Source organism: Typopeltis vanoorti, chromosome 8 (assembly GCF_054136105.1).
Source record: "Typopeltis vanoorti isolate ZY-2024b chromosome 8, IOZ_Tvanoo_1.0, whole genome shotgun sequence".
NCBI classification, from domain to species: domain Eukaryota; kingdom Metazoa; phylum Arthropoda; class Arachnida; order Uropygi; family Thelyphonidae; genus Typopeltis; species Typopeltis vanoorti.
Window position 1 is genome coordinate 92,711,572 of NC_143556.1, and position 14,533 is coordinate 92,726,104.

A 14,533-nucleotide genomic window follows, 5' to 3' on the forward strand; every position below is an offset into this window, starting at 1 on the left:
AACTTGGCTATGTCTGAGAAAGATCCTTAAGCTCCTCGCATCGGCGACGGGAATCGAACCCAGGACACTCCTATTCCAGGCATATGGTTGCAAAGTGAATAGCCACTAGGCTAACCATGCAGACCAATATGAAGAATTGCAAGAACTATACAACTATTAGTTAATATCTCATGCAAGCAAGATTTTATTAAGGATCATTCTAAATAGGATTGAGGCCAAAGTTGAGACAGAGATGCCTGAGAAACAAGCAGGTTTTAGAGGTAAGGATATCAGAGATCAGATCCTTTGACTTAGATAAATCATAGAAAAATATAAAGAATTTAAACTCCCTATGGTAATGTGTTTCATAGACTAAAGCTTTTGACTGAATTCAGCATGTGGGAAGTAATGAAAAAGAACGAGTTTTCCTCTAAACACTATCAGGCTGATAGCTAACTTGTACAGGGAGCAAGAAGCCACGGAAAGAATAAGTGTTGGATTAACTGATTGGCTTCAGGTTGGAAAGGGAGTTAGGCAAGGATGTCTACTTTCTCCTTACTTGTTTAGTATCTATGCTGAAGTCATCATGAGTGTAGCATTGTTTGAGCTCAAGACGGTATTTAAGATAGGTGGTAGATTTATCGGTAAGCTGATGTATGATAATGATACAGTACTCCTCTGTAATGACAAGGAAAAATTAGTACAAATTCTTGACAAAGTTAATGAGATTAGTAAGAACAGAGGACTTCAGCTCAATCCTAGCAAGACAAAGATTATGGTTCTTAAAATAAATACAGACAGGGAAGCTCCTGAGAGGGTGTACCTTAGAAAGAATTGGGGACATCAGCAAGTCTGAGTACCTGGGATCCATTAGCAATGTGAAGAATTGCTGTTCAGAAGATGTTAAAAGAAGATTATGAATGGCTAAAACAATAGTCAGAGACTTGGTCTAAAATCTGGAAGGATGGATCTATCTCCATGAGAATAAAGTTGAGGATTTTGGAAGTAACTATTTTTCCAACTTATGGATGTGAGACTTGGAACCTAAAGAAGTTGATAAGAAGAAAAGTGAACAAATGGATGGGTACTAGAAAAAATTGGTAGAACTTTAAGGCTCCTTAAGGATATTGACAGAAGAAAGTTGAAATACTCTGGTCACATTGAAAGGATGGAAGGAGGACTTCTCGGAACAGTAATAGAAGGTAAAGTTTCTAGAAAAAAAGAGGAAGGGGTAGACTGTCAATGAGTTGGATGGATGGATGGTGTCTGGAGTGACTGATCTTCAGAGTTGAAGCCTCCCAGAAAAGCATGCAAGGACCACATGGCAAGAAATGGTGTGGTACATTACCAAGCATCTAAATAACCATATGGCATTTATGTCCAATGAACAGATGGATATTACCATTTTCAAATCATATTTGAAGTTAGCTGCCCCCTATCTGCTTTCCTAAAGATCAACTCCTCCCCAAGTTCCAGATGTATATAAGATTTTTAGTTCTTGCAACCCGTCCTATTATAGTGGTCAAAGTGGAAAATTATCCAACATCTGTCCTAAAGAACACAAATATCCTTGTTTATGATCAATCAGGTTTAGCAGATCATGCCTTGGACATCTTGCATAGCATCAAATAAAAATTATGATTTACTGCAAAAAAATGGTTGTGTAAAATTTCCTAGATTTGGGAAACAGTAATTCTTAGCCATCTTACTCAACAGCCAAGATCCTAATACAACTGTCATTAGTATTCCTCTTACAAATATTGGACAAAGGAGTTGCTCTGATTGTCAGTTGTTTTTTTTTAAAAAAAAAAGAATGTCCCATGAACACCCTCTTGAATGACTGGAGATCATAAACCTTCCAAACTCTGGATGAGGAAAGATAACATTTTCCTGAGTGGACATTATTCAGGTGTGTGTAATATTAAAAATGTTGTATTATTTACTGCTGCCTCTAATATTTTTTGTTTTCAGTTGATGTTGCAATAGTTTCTGGAAATGAGGGTTATGCTTTAGCCAGTTACTAAAGCATAACCCTCCCTTCAAAAAGCCAAGCTGTCCCCAGAGTATCATATTCCTGAATTCTGCTGAGCAACTTTTCAATACCTTTACTCACCTCTTCCAAAAGAGTGATGAATATATAATTTGCTACCTCAGTCCAGGAGCTTCCTTTATTTTACTCCTTTTTAAGTATATGTATTAAAAAGGCACAAAATTTAAATTTACTTTAAATTAAAAAAAATTGCTATTACAGATAATCTATCTGTTCCCAAGAATATGCAGAATGTGCCCAATTTACAGTCAGAATTAGCACATGGCAAAATTAGTAAATGAGAGAAATTATTTGAGTCTGGCTGACATTTTTTTGGCTGACAGAATTTGAGTCTCAATTGACTCAAATTCTGTCAGCCAATCACATACTGCTTTTATTAGTATTTCTATCTGGATAGGTTTCATGTGCTTTAGATATCCACTAGATATATACCATCATGATATACCATCAGGGAGATATACCATCATGATAATATCTTACCTGGAAAGATAATAGCTTACTGATACTGTCACACCGATAATAACTTATCGATACAAATTGATACAGCAAAAAAATTACACAATCATATTTCCATTCAAATAAATTTAAAATGTACACTAACTTTAGCCCATTGCCATCATCCCAGAAGTAATATTTTGTATTCATGCTCTGATAGTCTAGGACTGCATTTTCCCCTCGCTGGATAATCTTGTCCCATAGAACCACCTGATTTAGTACCTGCAAAAGCAGAAAAAATGATTCTAAGGTATTCCAAAAAACCTACATAACTGTCAGCAAATTTATATAACTATAGAATCGCACATATACCACAGTAAGAATTAAATTTATTATAGAGATATATCTTACAATATGCAAGACGAAATATCTGCATAATAAATTTAATTTTTACTGTGGTATATGTGTGATTCTATTGTTATGGATACTCCACAGGTCTCATTATCAAGAAATCAAATTTATATATTTCATTAACAACAAAACAAGTCTGCTGCAGAAAGCGCATTTGTGAATGAAAATTGTGAAGAACAAAATACAAGTACTAGAAATTTCATTGATCATCAAGTTTTAATTTTCTCATCTCATTCTTTAACATCTGATGAACATTTTTTAAATTTTCCAAATTATGGTTAATATTTTCAGATAAAAATCCAAGTGCAGATGGTAATATCCAATTTGCATTTCATCATAAGCACAAGTACATTACACAAATAATTCTATAGCTCTATTGTAACAGTGGACTGGTAATTGATTTAAAGTCTGTTTCTACCCTTGGAAAAGTTTTCAATCAAGATGACGAAAAAAAAAGATTTTTTGATTTAGTGATCTTTCACAGGCAATGACAATCGAGGAAAAGAAGGGGTAGCCATAGTATTCCACACTAAATACAAGATTAATCTTCTTGAATGGCAGGCAGTCTCAAGTAGAGTGATGTGGGCAAATATCAGAATGGGGAATGGACAATGAGACTTATTTATGCCTATGGTCCTACAGAAGGTTCTACTAAGGTAGAAGTGGAGGAATTTTTTGAGGCTTTATAGAAAGCAACTGACACAATGAAAAAGGAAAAGTTGGTCCTTGTTGGGGATCTAAATAGCATAGTAGGAAATGATTGTCAGACATACAAAAATAGTTTGGTAAAATTTGAAGAAAAGAGCAAAGCTAATAATAATAGCAAATACCTGTTGGATTTCTGCTCAGGACATGGACTGGTTATTACTAACACAATATTCCAACATAAAAATGTGCACAAATTCACACGGAGAGAAGGAATAAGAAAAGTCTCATTGACTATGTTATTGTCGAGAAGCGGTTAGCTAATAAGTTGTAGAATAACAATTATAGCTACGGAAAACAGCTGAGTGACTACTAAATAGACTAGCAATACCTGAGTTGAGATTTAATTTCAAGGCAGACCTTTCAAGGACACACGGAAACTTGAAGCATAGCACGAAGTAACTAGAGAATAATTAGAGGCGACAAAGTTGAGTTTAATGATAGCGGTGTTAAGAATTATGGTACCTAAATGATTAAATTGATGTCAAAGGAGTAGGCAACTGTGCATATTAAACTTCAAGTTAAGGAATTATTGTGTGTTACCTTAGTACAAGAGTTGTTAGTAGAACACTGAATTAGTTAAGTGAGGTCAAATGTAGTGCAAGCAGTTTGATCTGTGCAAGAACGTTTGATTGGGTGTATTGTGACCGTTAATTAATCCAGTTATTTCTAAGAAGATTTTTTTTAAATGAGTGCCGTTAATTGATTAAAGTGTATACAGTTACAAAAAGTGTTCGCATATACTTAAGTGCGAACACTTTTCACACTTAAGTATATGTATATTTAATACATATTTAAGTATATTTAAGTATACTTAAGTATATTTTTGCTTTAAAAAGAAGGAAAATTGTCGGTAAGAATATTCCAACCATTAATATTCCTATGCAGAGATAGGAGTGTCTTCCTAGAATATCCCTATACTAACAGTAACTGTTGCGGAGGTTAGCTGAAGCATAGATTTAAAAGTGTAAGCTTGTGAAAAAGTATTGCCACCCATAAATTGTATTTGAAACTAAAAAAAACTATGAGATGTGAATGATCACTAAGGAATTTTATGACATTAAGCTTTATTAAGTGTTAAGTGAACTGTGTGAAGACTGTACTAGAGATAACAGATTTACCATTGTCTGAATTTGTATGACAGTATTATCAGAAAGGCTGAAGTGTTTATAATAACTTATTTAGTATTTTCATCTTAAGTGTAAAATTTGTGATTTCAAAATTAAATGTTTGTTTTTGTTTATTTAAAGTTGTATTTTGCCTGAATCTCTTTTACTGCACCATTCATAAAATATTCGAACCAAAGCGGGTAAATTAAGTAAGTCAAATATACTAGGCCAGTATATATTTTAAGGAGAAATAGTTGAAGGTTGATTTTTCTTCAATTCTTGAACTAATTCAGATATAGAGTGGCACAGTCTTTAAATATAAATTTTCTCTATATTTGAATTAGAAATCAACTCGCAACTTATCAATTAGTTAAGAACATCGTAATTGTAATCATGTCGGATCCAAAGTATAGATTAAGAATAAGTAGGATCCAACAAAATGGTGCAATCGACAGGATTTGATTCCACTAATATTAATTAAGATATAGAGTATTAATTTTAAGATAAAGTGATCCCAGAAACTTTAAAAGTAATTTAAAGGAATCAAAGTGGATAGGTTGTAAACTAGAATCAGGCAAAGAAAGAAATTGTTTTAGAATTATGAATTTTTTTTGTTTGTAAGCTGATAAAAAGTTAAAATGGCAGTTTCATCTGGTTCAGAGATGGAAGACAGTGAATTTTTCAGAAGTGTGAATCCCCAACAGGTAGTTTCCCAGTTTTCAGGAGAAGACTCTGATGATGTGCTATCATTTTTTACTTTTATTGAGAAACTCAGAGAAACAGCAGGTTGGACAGACTTTCAGTTGTTGGTATTACTTAGAAACAAGCTAATTGGTAAAGCTAAAACATATTTTTTCTCATCTCCTATACTTAGAGAAACATTTGAGCACAAGAAACTTAAAGAAGCCTTACTATCTCAATTTTGTAAACGGAGGAGTGTTGGACCAAATTTATGGAAACTACAGAGAATTACACAGAAGGACAAAGAAAGTGTTGCTGATTTCTACAATCGTTTACTAACTCTCTCTAATAGTTTAAATGTATCCAATGAAGACAAACCTCATTTGGATTGGGCAGTTTATCAACAATTTAGACAAGGTGTTAGGCAAGAACTGAGGGAGACAGCCTACAAGAAGAAGAAGATAACCTCACTAGAGGGATGCCTTGTAGCTGCAAGGAAAAGGAACAGATGATTGGAGACCTTTGTACCTCATCCAATATAGGCCTTGTAAACATAGTAGAAAAAACTGATTGTTCCCTAGGTTTAAATAAAATTATTAAAGAGAATTCTATTAATTATAACTGCATGTCTGAGACAAATGAGCAAACCAACAAGAAGTTATTCAAGGCAGTACAAGACTTTGTTCACCAGGAGGTAGAAAAGTTGCAACAGCCAATGAATAATAAGTTAGATGAAGTAATGAAAAAATTGACAGAAATAACTATAGGATTTCAAGAACTTCAATCCCACAGCAGATTATGTTAGCGAAGTAACTTGATCAGCCTGTTATTCAACTTGACACTGACTTGACATCAAAACTTCAAGTGTCTGATTCTGTGCAAGAAATTTGTGCTGAGAATCAAATGCCAGTTAAAATCAATTTTACTAAGATATCTGCTTTACATATCAGAACTGAAAATATAAGAAGAGGAAAGAATTACAAGGGTTTGAGTGATCTCAGAAGGAAGACTAAAAGAATGAATTACCAAGATGGAAGACAACTTAGGTTGGATATTAGTGACAAGGAACAGAGTTTCTACCCTGAAAGAAGATTACCACACTATAGGCTTAGAAAACAATTGTTTCTTTATTTTAAGAGCAGCAAAGATACAAGAGCATATACAGAAAGAAATAAACGTATAAAACATGAAAGCAATTCAGATTTAATTCAAACTAGGAATTGTTTAAGAGTTAAAAAAGGAAATGAGCAGTCTGATTCCTCTATCAAAAGACCTAGCGTGAAAAATTTTTCTTTAAAGAAAAATTTTTCAGAGGAAGAGTAAGCCTTTGGTTCATCGAGGTGGATCCTGTTATTAATAAATAAATAAATTTATTTATTTATTTATTAAAGTTATAAATAAATTTAAAAAATTTTTCAAAGGAAGAGTAAGCCTTTGTTGGATTCTGATTATGTAGAGATTAAAGTAATTATTATTTGCTTCAGAATCCAACATGATCTTCCATCACAAAGGCTAGACTTGTAAATATTATTTAATGTAAACATATTTTACAATTTAATAGTCATAACTACCTTTAATTTTCATCTAATATTTAATTATTTAATCAAGAATATATGTATTAATAGTAGAAAAACTCTGTTAAAATTAAAATATTATCAAGCTATTTAGCTTATTTCTATGTTAATATAGAATTTATATTTGATAATTTAACTGTGCATTAATTGAAATGTAAATATTCTTATTTTGTTCCTGTTTGTAGAAGTAGGATCCAACAACACTAAATTAGCTATAAATAAGACAGTGTTCAAACCAGTTTTAACTTACGGACTTGAGAGCTGGGTCAGAAGTAAAACACTTGACCAAAGACTAGAGACCGCAGATATGAGAGTCCTGAGAAAGATTAGAGGTGTGAACAGATGGCATCAATGGCAATATCATATTAAAAACGAGGATATTAGGAAAGAACTTGACATTGTCAGCATCCAAGAATGCATTAGCAGAGCTAATCTCAGGTAGTATTGTCACTTAAACATGCCCTAGACGATAGAAATATAAGATCTGATAATGTTGGAGTCTTAACAAGTAACAGACTGATTTGGAGGAAAATTGTAGATAGGAAGTTAGTAATGATGTAATTTTTTTCATGTAGTACTATCATATCCTGTACACCCCTTGAGGGTACATGGCAGGAATTTGATGATCTTTTTAAAATAATTTGTTTTAATTTTTGAAATTTAAGAATAATTTTTCATTTAAGTCTAATACTAGAATGGAAATACTTATGTGCATATTCTCCCTCCAGAGATAATCCCACCCATAAGTCAGAAACCTATATAACATCTTAGTACTTTTCATGCCACTTCAAATCACCAAATAATTGTAGTAATGGTCTCATGCAAGTTAAATTCTCTTTATAGAGAATTTAACATTTTGTGTTAATTCCTCTATAAAGAGATATTCAGGTGATTGGGAATTATTTCAAAATACCACTTGCATATTTACACGTATACTGAAGCGTATCAAGATGAAATTAAGTCTGCAGCTTTTCAAAGTATGATAAAACAAGTTCAGATATCTCTGAGAATTTGCATAAATTGAGGTTGTTAGCAGATGTAAAAGAAATAATAAGTTTAACAATTCATATTTCATCAACCAGTTTTAAGAATATCAAATAAATGTTAAAAGAGCACTAATACTAGACTTAAACAGTTACATATAAATAGCAAAGCATTTATAATGCCATTTGAATTACTAATACACAAGAAAGAGAATGCATTATTCAAGTACTAACACACAACTGCACTAAAAAATAGAATGACATTCAAGATAAAGATTATAGCCAAAACAACCAAGACCAGCTTATGCCTGTTAATTTAATATATGCTGCATCCTGTTTGTTTTGCAGGATGAAAAACTAGGTATCCAGATGGAAAAATCCTGCCACCTCCTTATGAGGACTGGCTACAATTCTAGGCGGTACACTTATTAAATCTCAGAGATAATACAATCAAAAAAGCTCAAATTTAGGTGGTGACAAAATACTTCACAAGTTTCCATAAAAAGACCAATCTGAATGAGCTATGCAGTATTTAGTTTTTCGTTCTAGAAGACTATTTAGTGAAAATGGCATGGCTTGATTTATCCTGACTAAAGAAACAAATAGTCTTAACTTTCTTCATCAGAATTGAAGAATGTAACAAAGTGTCTGGTAGATTCCTGGAAATAAAACGAAGCAGTAATCTGTTGTTACCTGTAAGCAATATTAACTGTTGCATTATGGGATATTAAGACAACTGATGTAGTCAATGGTCTTTATACACAAGTGTACTAGTTGTAAATATACTTCACGCACAAATTTGCTTATGCTCGAGTCAAGGTTAATTTACAAGAACATAATTTCTTGTGAATTATAATATATTTTCTTAAAAAACTTTAATTATGCATATGTATGGGAATTAGAAATGAAAAACAATTTATTATCTATCATACACTAGATTCAGTTTTCTGAATCTAGTATATGATAGATGATAATGTTTAGATAATCTAGAGAACCTGCTATGGGACAAGAGTACTTTCTGAACCATTTCTGGCCACTAATAAGCAGAGTGATCTCATACCAGATGATGAGATCATCATTCACCACATGAAAATATTCACAAATGTTCATAGTGATTTGTAATAGTCTCTAATTTGAATTGTAATTCAAATGGTGATTTGAATTCACTGCTTGTTGACTAGAAAGATTTTTTTGAGAATAAAGATGTTAAATTTGGTATCAAATTTGATAATGATATCAAAAATCAGTGTTAAATTTGAAATAACAAAAATATAGAATATAAAATGATAAAAGAATTACACCTGGTCATCGACTTACGACCACACACACACACAAGAATAAATTAATAATAAATCAGGCAGCTGCGCATACGATAACTATCTCTCATATATGCTCAGTCGCTTTCAAGCATCTATTGCATGTGGTGTATTAATTAAAATTCTACTGAAATATTACCCATAAAATGTCTAGTAAAAGGAAAATGCCTTCACCTACAGATATGCCAGCTAAGAAGTCAAGGAAAACTATTGATTTAGAGTGCAAGACGAAAGTTATCCAGAAGTATGAAAGCGGAAAGAAAGTGAATAAGATAGCACGTGACTTGAAGTTATCACATTCCACGGTATCGACAATACTTATGGACAAAGAAAGAATACGGGAAGCTGTGAAAGGTTCCACACCTATGAAGTCTACAATTTTAACCAAACAACGACAGAGATCCATCCATGTAATGGAAAAATTTTTGTTTATGTGGATGGAAGATTTAATACAGAAAAATTCACCCATGAGCCTTTGCACAGTGCAAACGAAGGCTTATCGTGAGATATATGAAGGAAAAAAGAAACAAACTGTTCAAACAAAGCTCGGCATGTTCCTCATCAAGAGAACATCTCCCAGCACAAGCAAAGATTAAAATTTGATTTTGTAAATTTCATTTGTATTAATTTTAGATTGTATTTTTGTGTTTACTGTACAGTATTATTTTTCACATTATGTACAATATACATAATTATAAATTTAAAAGATTATAAAAATAAATTATAAAGATAAAAAGATTAGAAAGGTTAAAGAATACTGTTAATAAATATATGGCCGACATACGACCAGATCGACTTACGACCTGTCAGCCAGAACGAAAGTCGGTAGTAAGTTGATGACCAAGTGTACTCAAATTGTGGATTTAAAAAGATAAGGATAGAAATATTACAAAAAACCCTGTAAGAATGCATGACAAACCAGCAGTATGACAGTGTGCTGGTTGTTTGGGAGAAATCAGCATATGGTTGTGTGAGCACTTGCAGAAGGGCAAGCTAGTTTTACAGGAATAGTAGGTGGTATGTAAATGTACCTAATATGTTTGATGGGAGAAAGTTGTTTTAGCAGGATGAACTGCTAAATTTAAATGGATTTGATGTTATATATTTGGAAAGAGTGCTGGACTTTGAAGAGAGCATGAATATGAGTCAAGGAAATGAGATGTCAAGGTGGGAGGAAAGAGAAATTAAATATATACAGTTGAACCAAAAAGTAGTGTATATAGAAGAATGATTATAACATAAAGGCAACTGGTTAGAAGGAATGACCTAATATGTGGCACGACAGAGTACACCTAATGTGGATAATCATAGAAGCAGAGAGGGAAGGTGAGAGGAATTTAATGTCAGCTTACCAAATGAAATGAGATAGATATTAATGGATGAAAGGATACACTAATTAGCTGGATATGTCAATGCTTATTTCTTAATGAGAGAAGTTCATCAAAATGAGTAGTAGGACACTGATCAGTTCAACTTTACTAATAGGATAATCCTCAGTCCTCTAACAACAACCTATGTCATGTCATGTTGACATGAGGATCTCCTCCTTTAACATGACAAGACACAAGTTGTTGTTGTTATAGGACTCGGGATGCAGAAGATAAAAATGAAAAGTATAAGCAATTAGTTTAATTAGTTTATGCCTAAATGCATATCACAGATTTGGGAAAACAATCTAGTGTATGACAAATCGGAGAAAATGGGAATAGATATGAAACTAATGATATGGACAAGAGGTCTGATTGATAGGCAGTAGAATGTCACAGGCATATGTGCTTGCATTACTGCTATTGTTATTTAATTTGCACATTACTGATGCTGGGGAGGGCCACTACCCAGACTGGTTTCAACCTTAATTGAGGTCTCATCAGCAGGAACCAGACCCAGAAGCGATACCAAGGTTGAAATAATGCAGAAGTCATATTACCCATATACAAGTATATCAAAAGGTGTCACACATTATTAAAATACTTACGATTAAAGATAGATGCTGAAATTTTTTCCCCTTGGTTATACTGTAAATTAAGGATGTCAGCAAATCAAATTATATTCTTGGTTTAATCCTTTATCCAAGCTAAGTGAAGATACTTCACGTGCAAACATTATTTGCACGTGAAGTATCTTCACAAATGGGTTACTTGTATATACAGGCTAATGACTTCACATCAATTGCCTTAGTATCCCATAATGCAAAGCACACACCCTTTCAGATGTGTAAAATGCAATGTATTATGGAAAGGGCCACTAACCAGACCAATTAGAGATACCAAGGTTGATGTAATGCAGAAATTATATATAACCCATATACAATTAGGTAATAATATGACCTGCATTACTTCAACATTGGTATCTCTTCTGGGTCTGGCTCACACTGATACAGTTTTGTGTGGATTTGGGAAAATTCACTGAAGTGGTTTCCACAGATGTGGGGGGAGGGGGGTGGAAGCCACTCATACCTCAGGGAAAAGCATCCACTTCTGTGGATGCTTTTCCCTGAGGTATGAGTGGCTCATGCTTGGTGGTGGGGTGGACCTACCACTGAGTAGAACCACTGCTGAGTAATGAGTTAAATAATTCTGAGGGATCACGAGTTTTTGGAGAGAAATCTCCACACTTAAAAGCATACCTCTATAAAGGTCAAATCCGGTCTGGGTAGTGTCCATGCTTTGCATTATGGGATATTAAGGCAATTGATGTGAAGTCATTAACCTCAATATACAAGTAACCCAGTTGTGAAGATACTTCATGTGCAAACATCATTTGTTTACACTTAGATAAAGGTTTAAACCAAGAATATAATTTCTTGGCATCTTTAATTTATAGTATAACCAAGAGAAAAAAACTTTCAATAATACTGATTTGAGGGTTAATATCCAGTTGTTTCCAGATGCTAAGGAAGGACAGTGGTACATGAAACTAACGTAGAAGATCCTCAGGGGAGCTATGAATAGACTGACATTTTAGGTAAAAGATAAAAGTTCATTTTCAAACCTACATAATGCATTAACCTCAGGAAGGCAAAACTTGGAACAAATTACAAAATCAAGCAACACAGCACCAAAAGTGGAGTAGGGGAAGTTAATGTTTCTCTTTATAAGCTTTGATATGATCATATATATATATATATGCTCAGATTTAGCCAAATGGGAAATGGGGAATTTGTGAGCAAAGAAAGTGCATGGGATTCTACACACTGGAAACCAAGATGGTACTGGATGTGTGGATTCCTGTAAATGTATTCAACTGGCACTTCATCATATTAGATTTGCTTACTCTTATGCCTGTTCTACTTTTGGACACTTCCACAGGCATTTGCTTCATTGAATTGGTCACTACCTTACCTCCAAAATCATAAGAACAAGAGCTGCTATTAACTAACAACCCATTTACAGTCTAGCTTGAAACTTTCCAAACCAACTTTTCTGCATCCTCTTTCATTCCCATCTACTTCTGTTCTTTGGAACAGTCTTTCCCCACTCTGCCTTCACCAAAGAAAAAGACAATTTTCAGCTGTTTTGGGATAAAAAGTGAACAGAATCCTCCTTTCTTCTTACTTTCTTGACCACACACAGCACTGATATGCTACAGGCTCTGTGACCTTTCATGTGTGGGATAGATATTAAAAAAAAATTCTATTTCCATATTTAATTTGTCATTTTTGCTTAATATTGCACAATAATAGTTAAAATGTTTTGCCTGATATATAGGTTCCCCAATGAGAATGCAGCAGAAGTTTTTCATGTTCCTGTCTGCTTTCATAGTTTGCTATGAAAATCATTAAAAAGACTAACTTGTTATAGCATTTATCTTATGGCTCATTTTATGCAAAAGCTACTTTCCATTCTAACCTGTTCTGTACAATTTTTCATTTACACCATATAATTTTATGCTCTGAACAGCTTTTTTTTCTTGTATTTTAATCATTTGCTTTTTTCAAAACAAATAGAGATCTATATTACACATTCCTATGATCTTTTTCTCAATTGTTTGTGTTAAAATAAGAATTATCTTACAAGCCCTTGTCTGGCCTAAACCCCAGCTTGTTCTTTTCCCAAGTTACTCTTCAACTTCTGGCTCCTCTTCCAGTATGTTTAACATTAATCTTACATGAAACAATCGGTACAGAACTGTGCTTCACATTTAGTTATTTTCTTTTTTTTTTTTTTTTTTTTTTTTTTTTTTTTTTTTTTTATAGGTGAGTATTATGAAATCTCTATCCCAGATTATTACTTATAATTCAACCTTCAGCACAGCCACTATAAAACAATTATACTTCTATACTTGAGCATTTCATGTTGCATATCATATATCATCTACTTGCCTTTCAATATTTCAGATTTCAAATAGCTTTTTCTACCATGTTGCTACCTATCTCATTATCTGATTCCTTTTAAAATGCTTTTTTTAATCTCTATTTCTAAGTTTTAGCCTCTAGAATATTTTTCTGACCTTTATATAGCTTTTTATCATATTCACTTCTATATTCTTCCAAAAGCAACATTCTATATGATCCATATATGCGTTTACTTAACTATCACACATATATGGATGTGTGATAGTTAAGTAAACCTTGCATTTTTTTGTTTAAATTCAATGTTGTCAGCATGGCACCAATGCATGGTACCATACCGATACGGTCAAGATGTCCTTGTTGGATGAACTGAAGTGGTATGATTTTCTTTAGTGTAGTGTGCGCAAAATGCATTCATCATGAAAATTGAAGGATTTATGGAAAGAGAATGAAACTGGTGAGTGAAAGTGTTTTGAGAGCAAGTGCCATTTGGGTGTTTCCTTCAATCTGAAGGAAATTTTTAACCAAGAATTAGTAGCAACACTAGTTTTTAAGGGCTGGAGTTGATTTTCCTGATCTAAATTTAAGACTTTCGACATGAATTCCTTATTACTAAGGGAATTTCAAGCACAGTTTTTTAACTGGATATTTATTATTATTATGGGATGCCTCCAAGGAGTCCAGACTCATTAAGAGAGAGCACCTACTCTACAACTCTCTATCACTTAAATCCATCAAATACAGTGAACCGCAGTACTGTCATCTACATCGGGGAGGGGGGTTCTCAAACTCAAATGCAGCAAGGGCCAGTCAATTAGATGTATATCAGACGAGGGCCGTATTCAATATTATTCTGTGAACCAAAACAAACTAAAAAAATAAAGGTTCTAACAAAGGCCCTTTGGTTGCCGGGCCTTTACGATTTACGTAAACAGTTACACCACCATTTAAATTTTAAAAATAAGTTTAGAAAATATAAGTTCAATTACATTTTATTCA

General features: G+C 33.2%; 1 protein-coding gene across 1 annotated transcript in view; it reads right to left on the reverse strand.

The window, feature by feature from the left end:
- Positions 1 to 14,533, reverse strand: part of Spase22-23 (Signal peptidase complex subunit Spase22-23) — a 71,424-nt gene that overhangs the window by 10,757 nt on the left and 46,134 nt on the right. Inside the window, exon 4 of the mRNA XM_090396825.1 lies at positions 2,631 to 2,746. Coding sequence (XP_090252951.1) covers positions 2,631 to 2,746 — 116 coding nt within the window. The remainder of the gene's footprint in view (positions 1 to 2,630; positions 2,747 to 14,533) is intronic.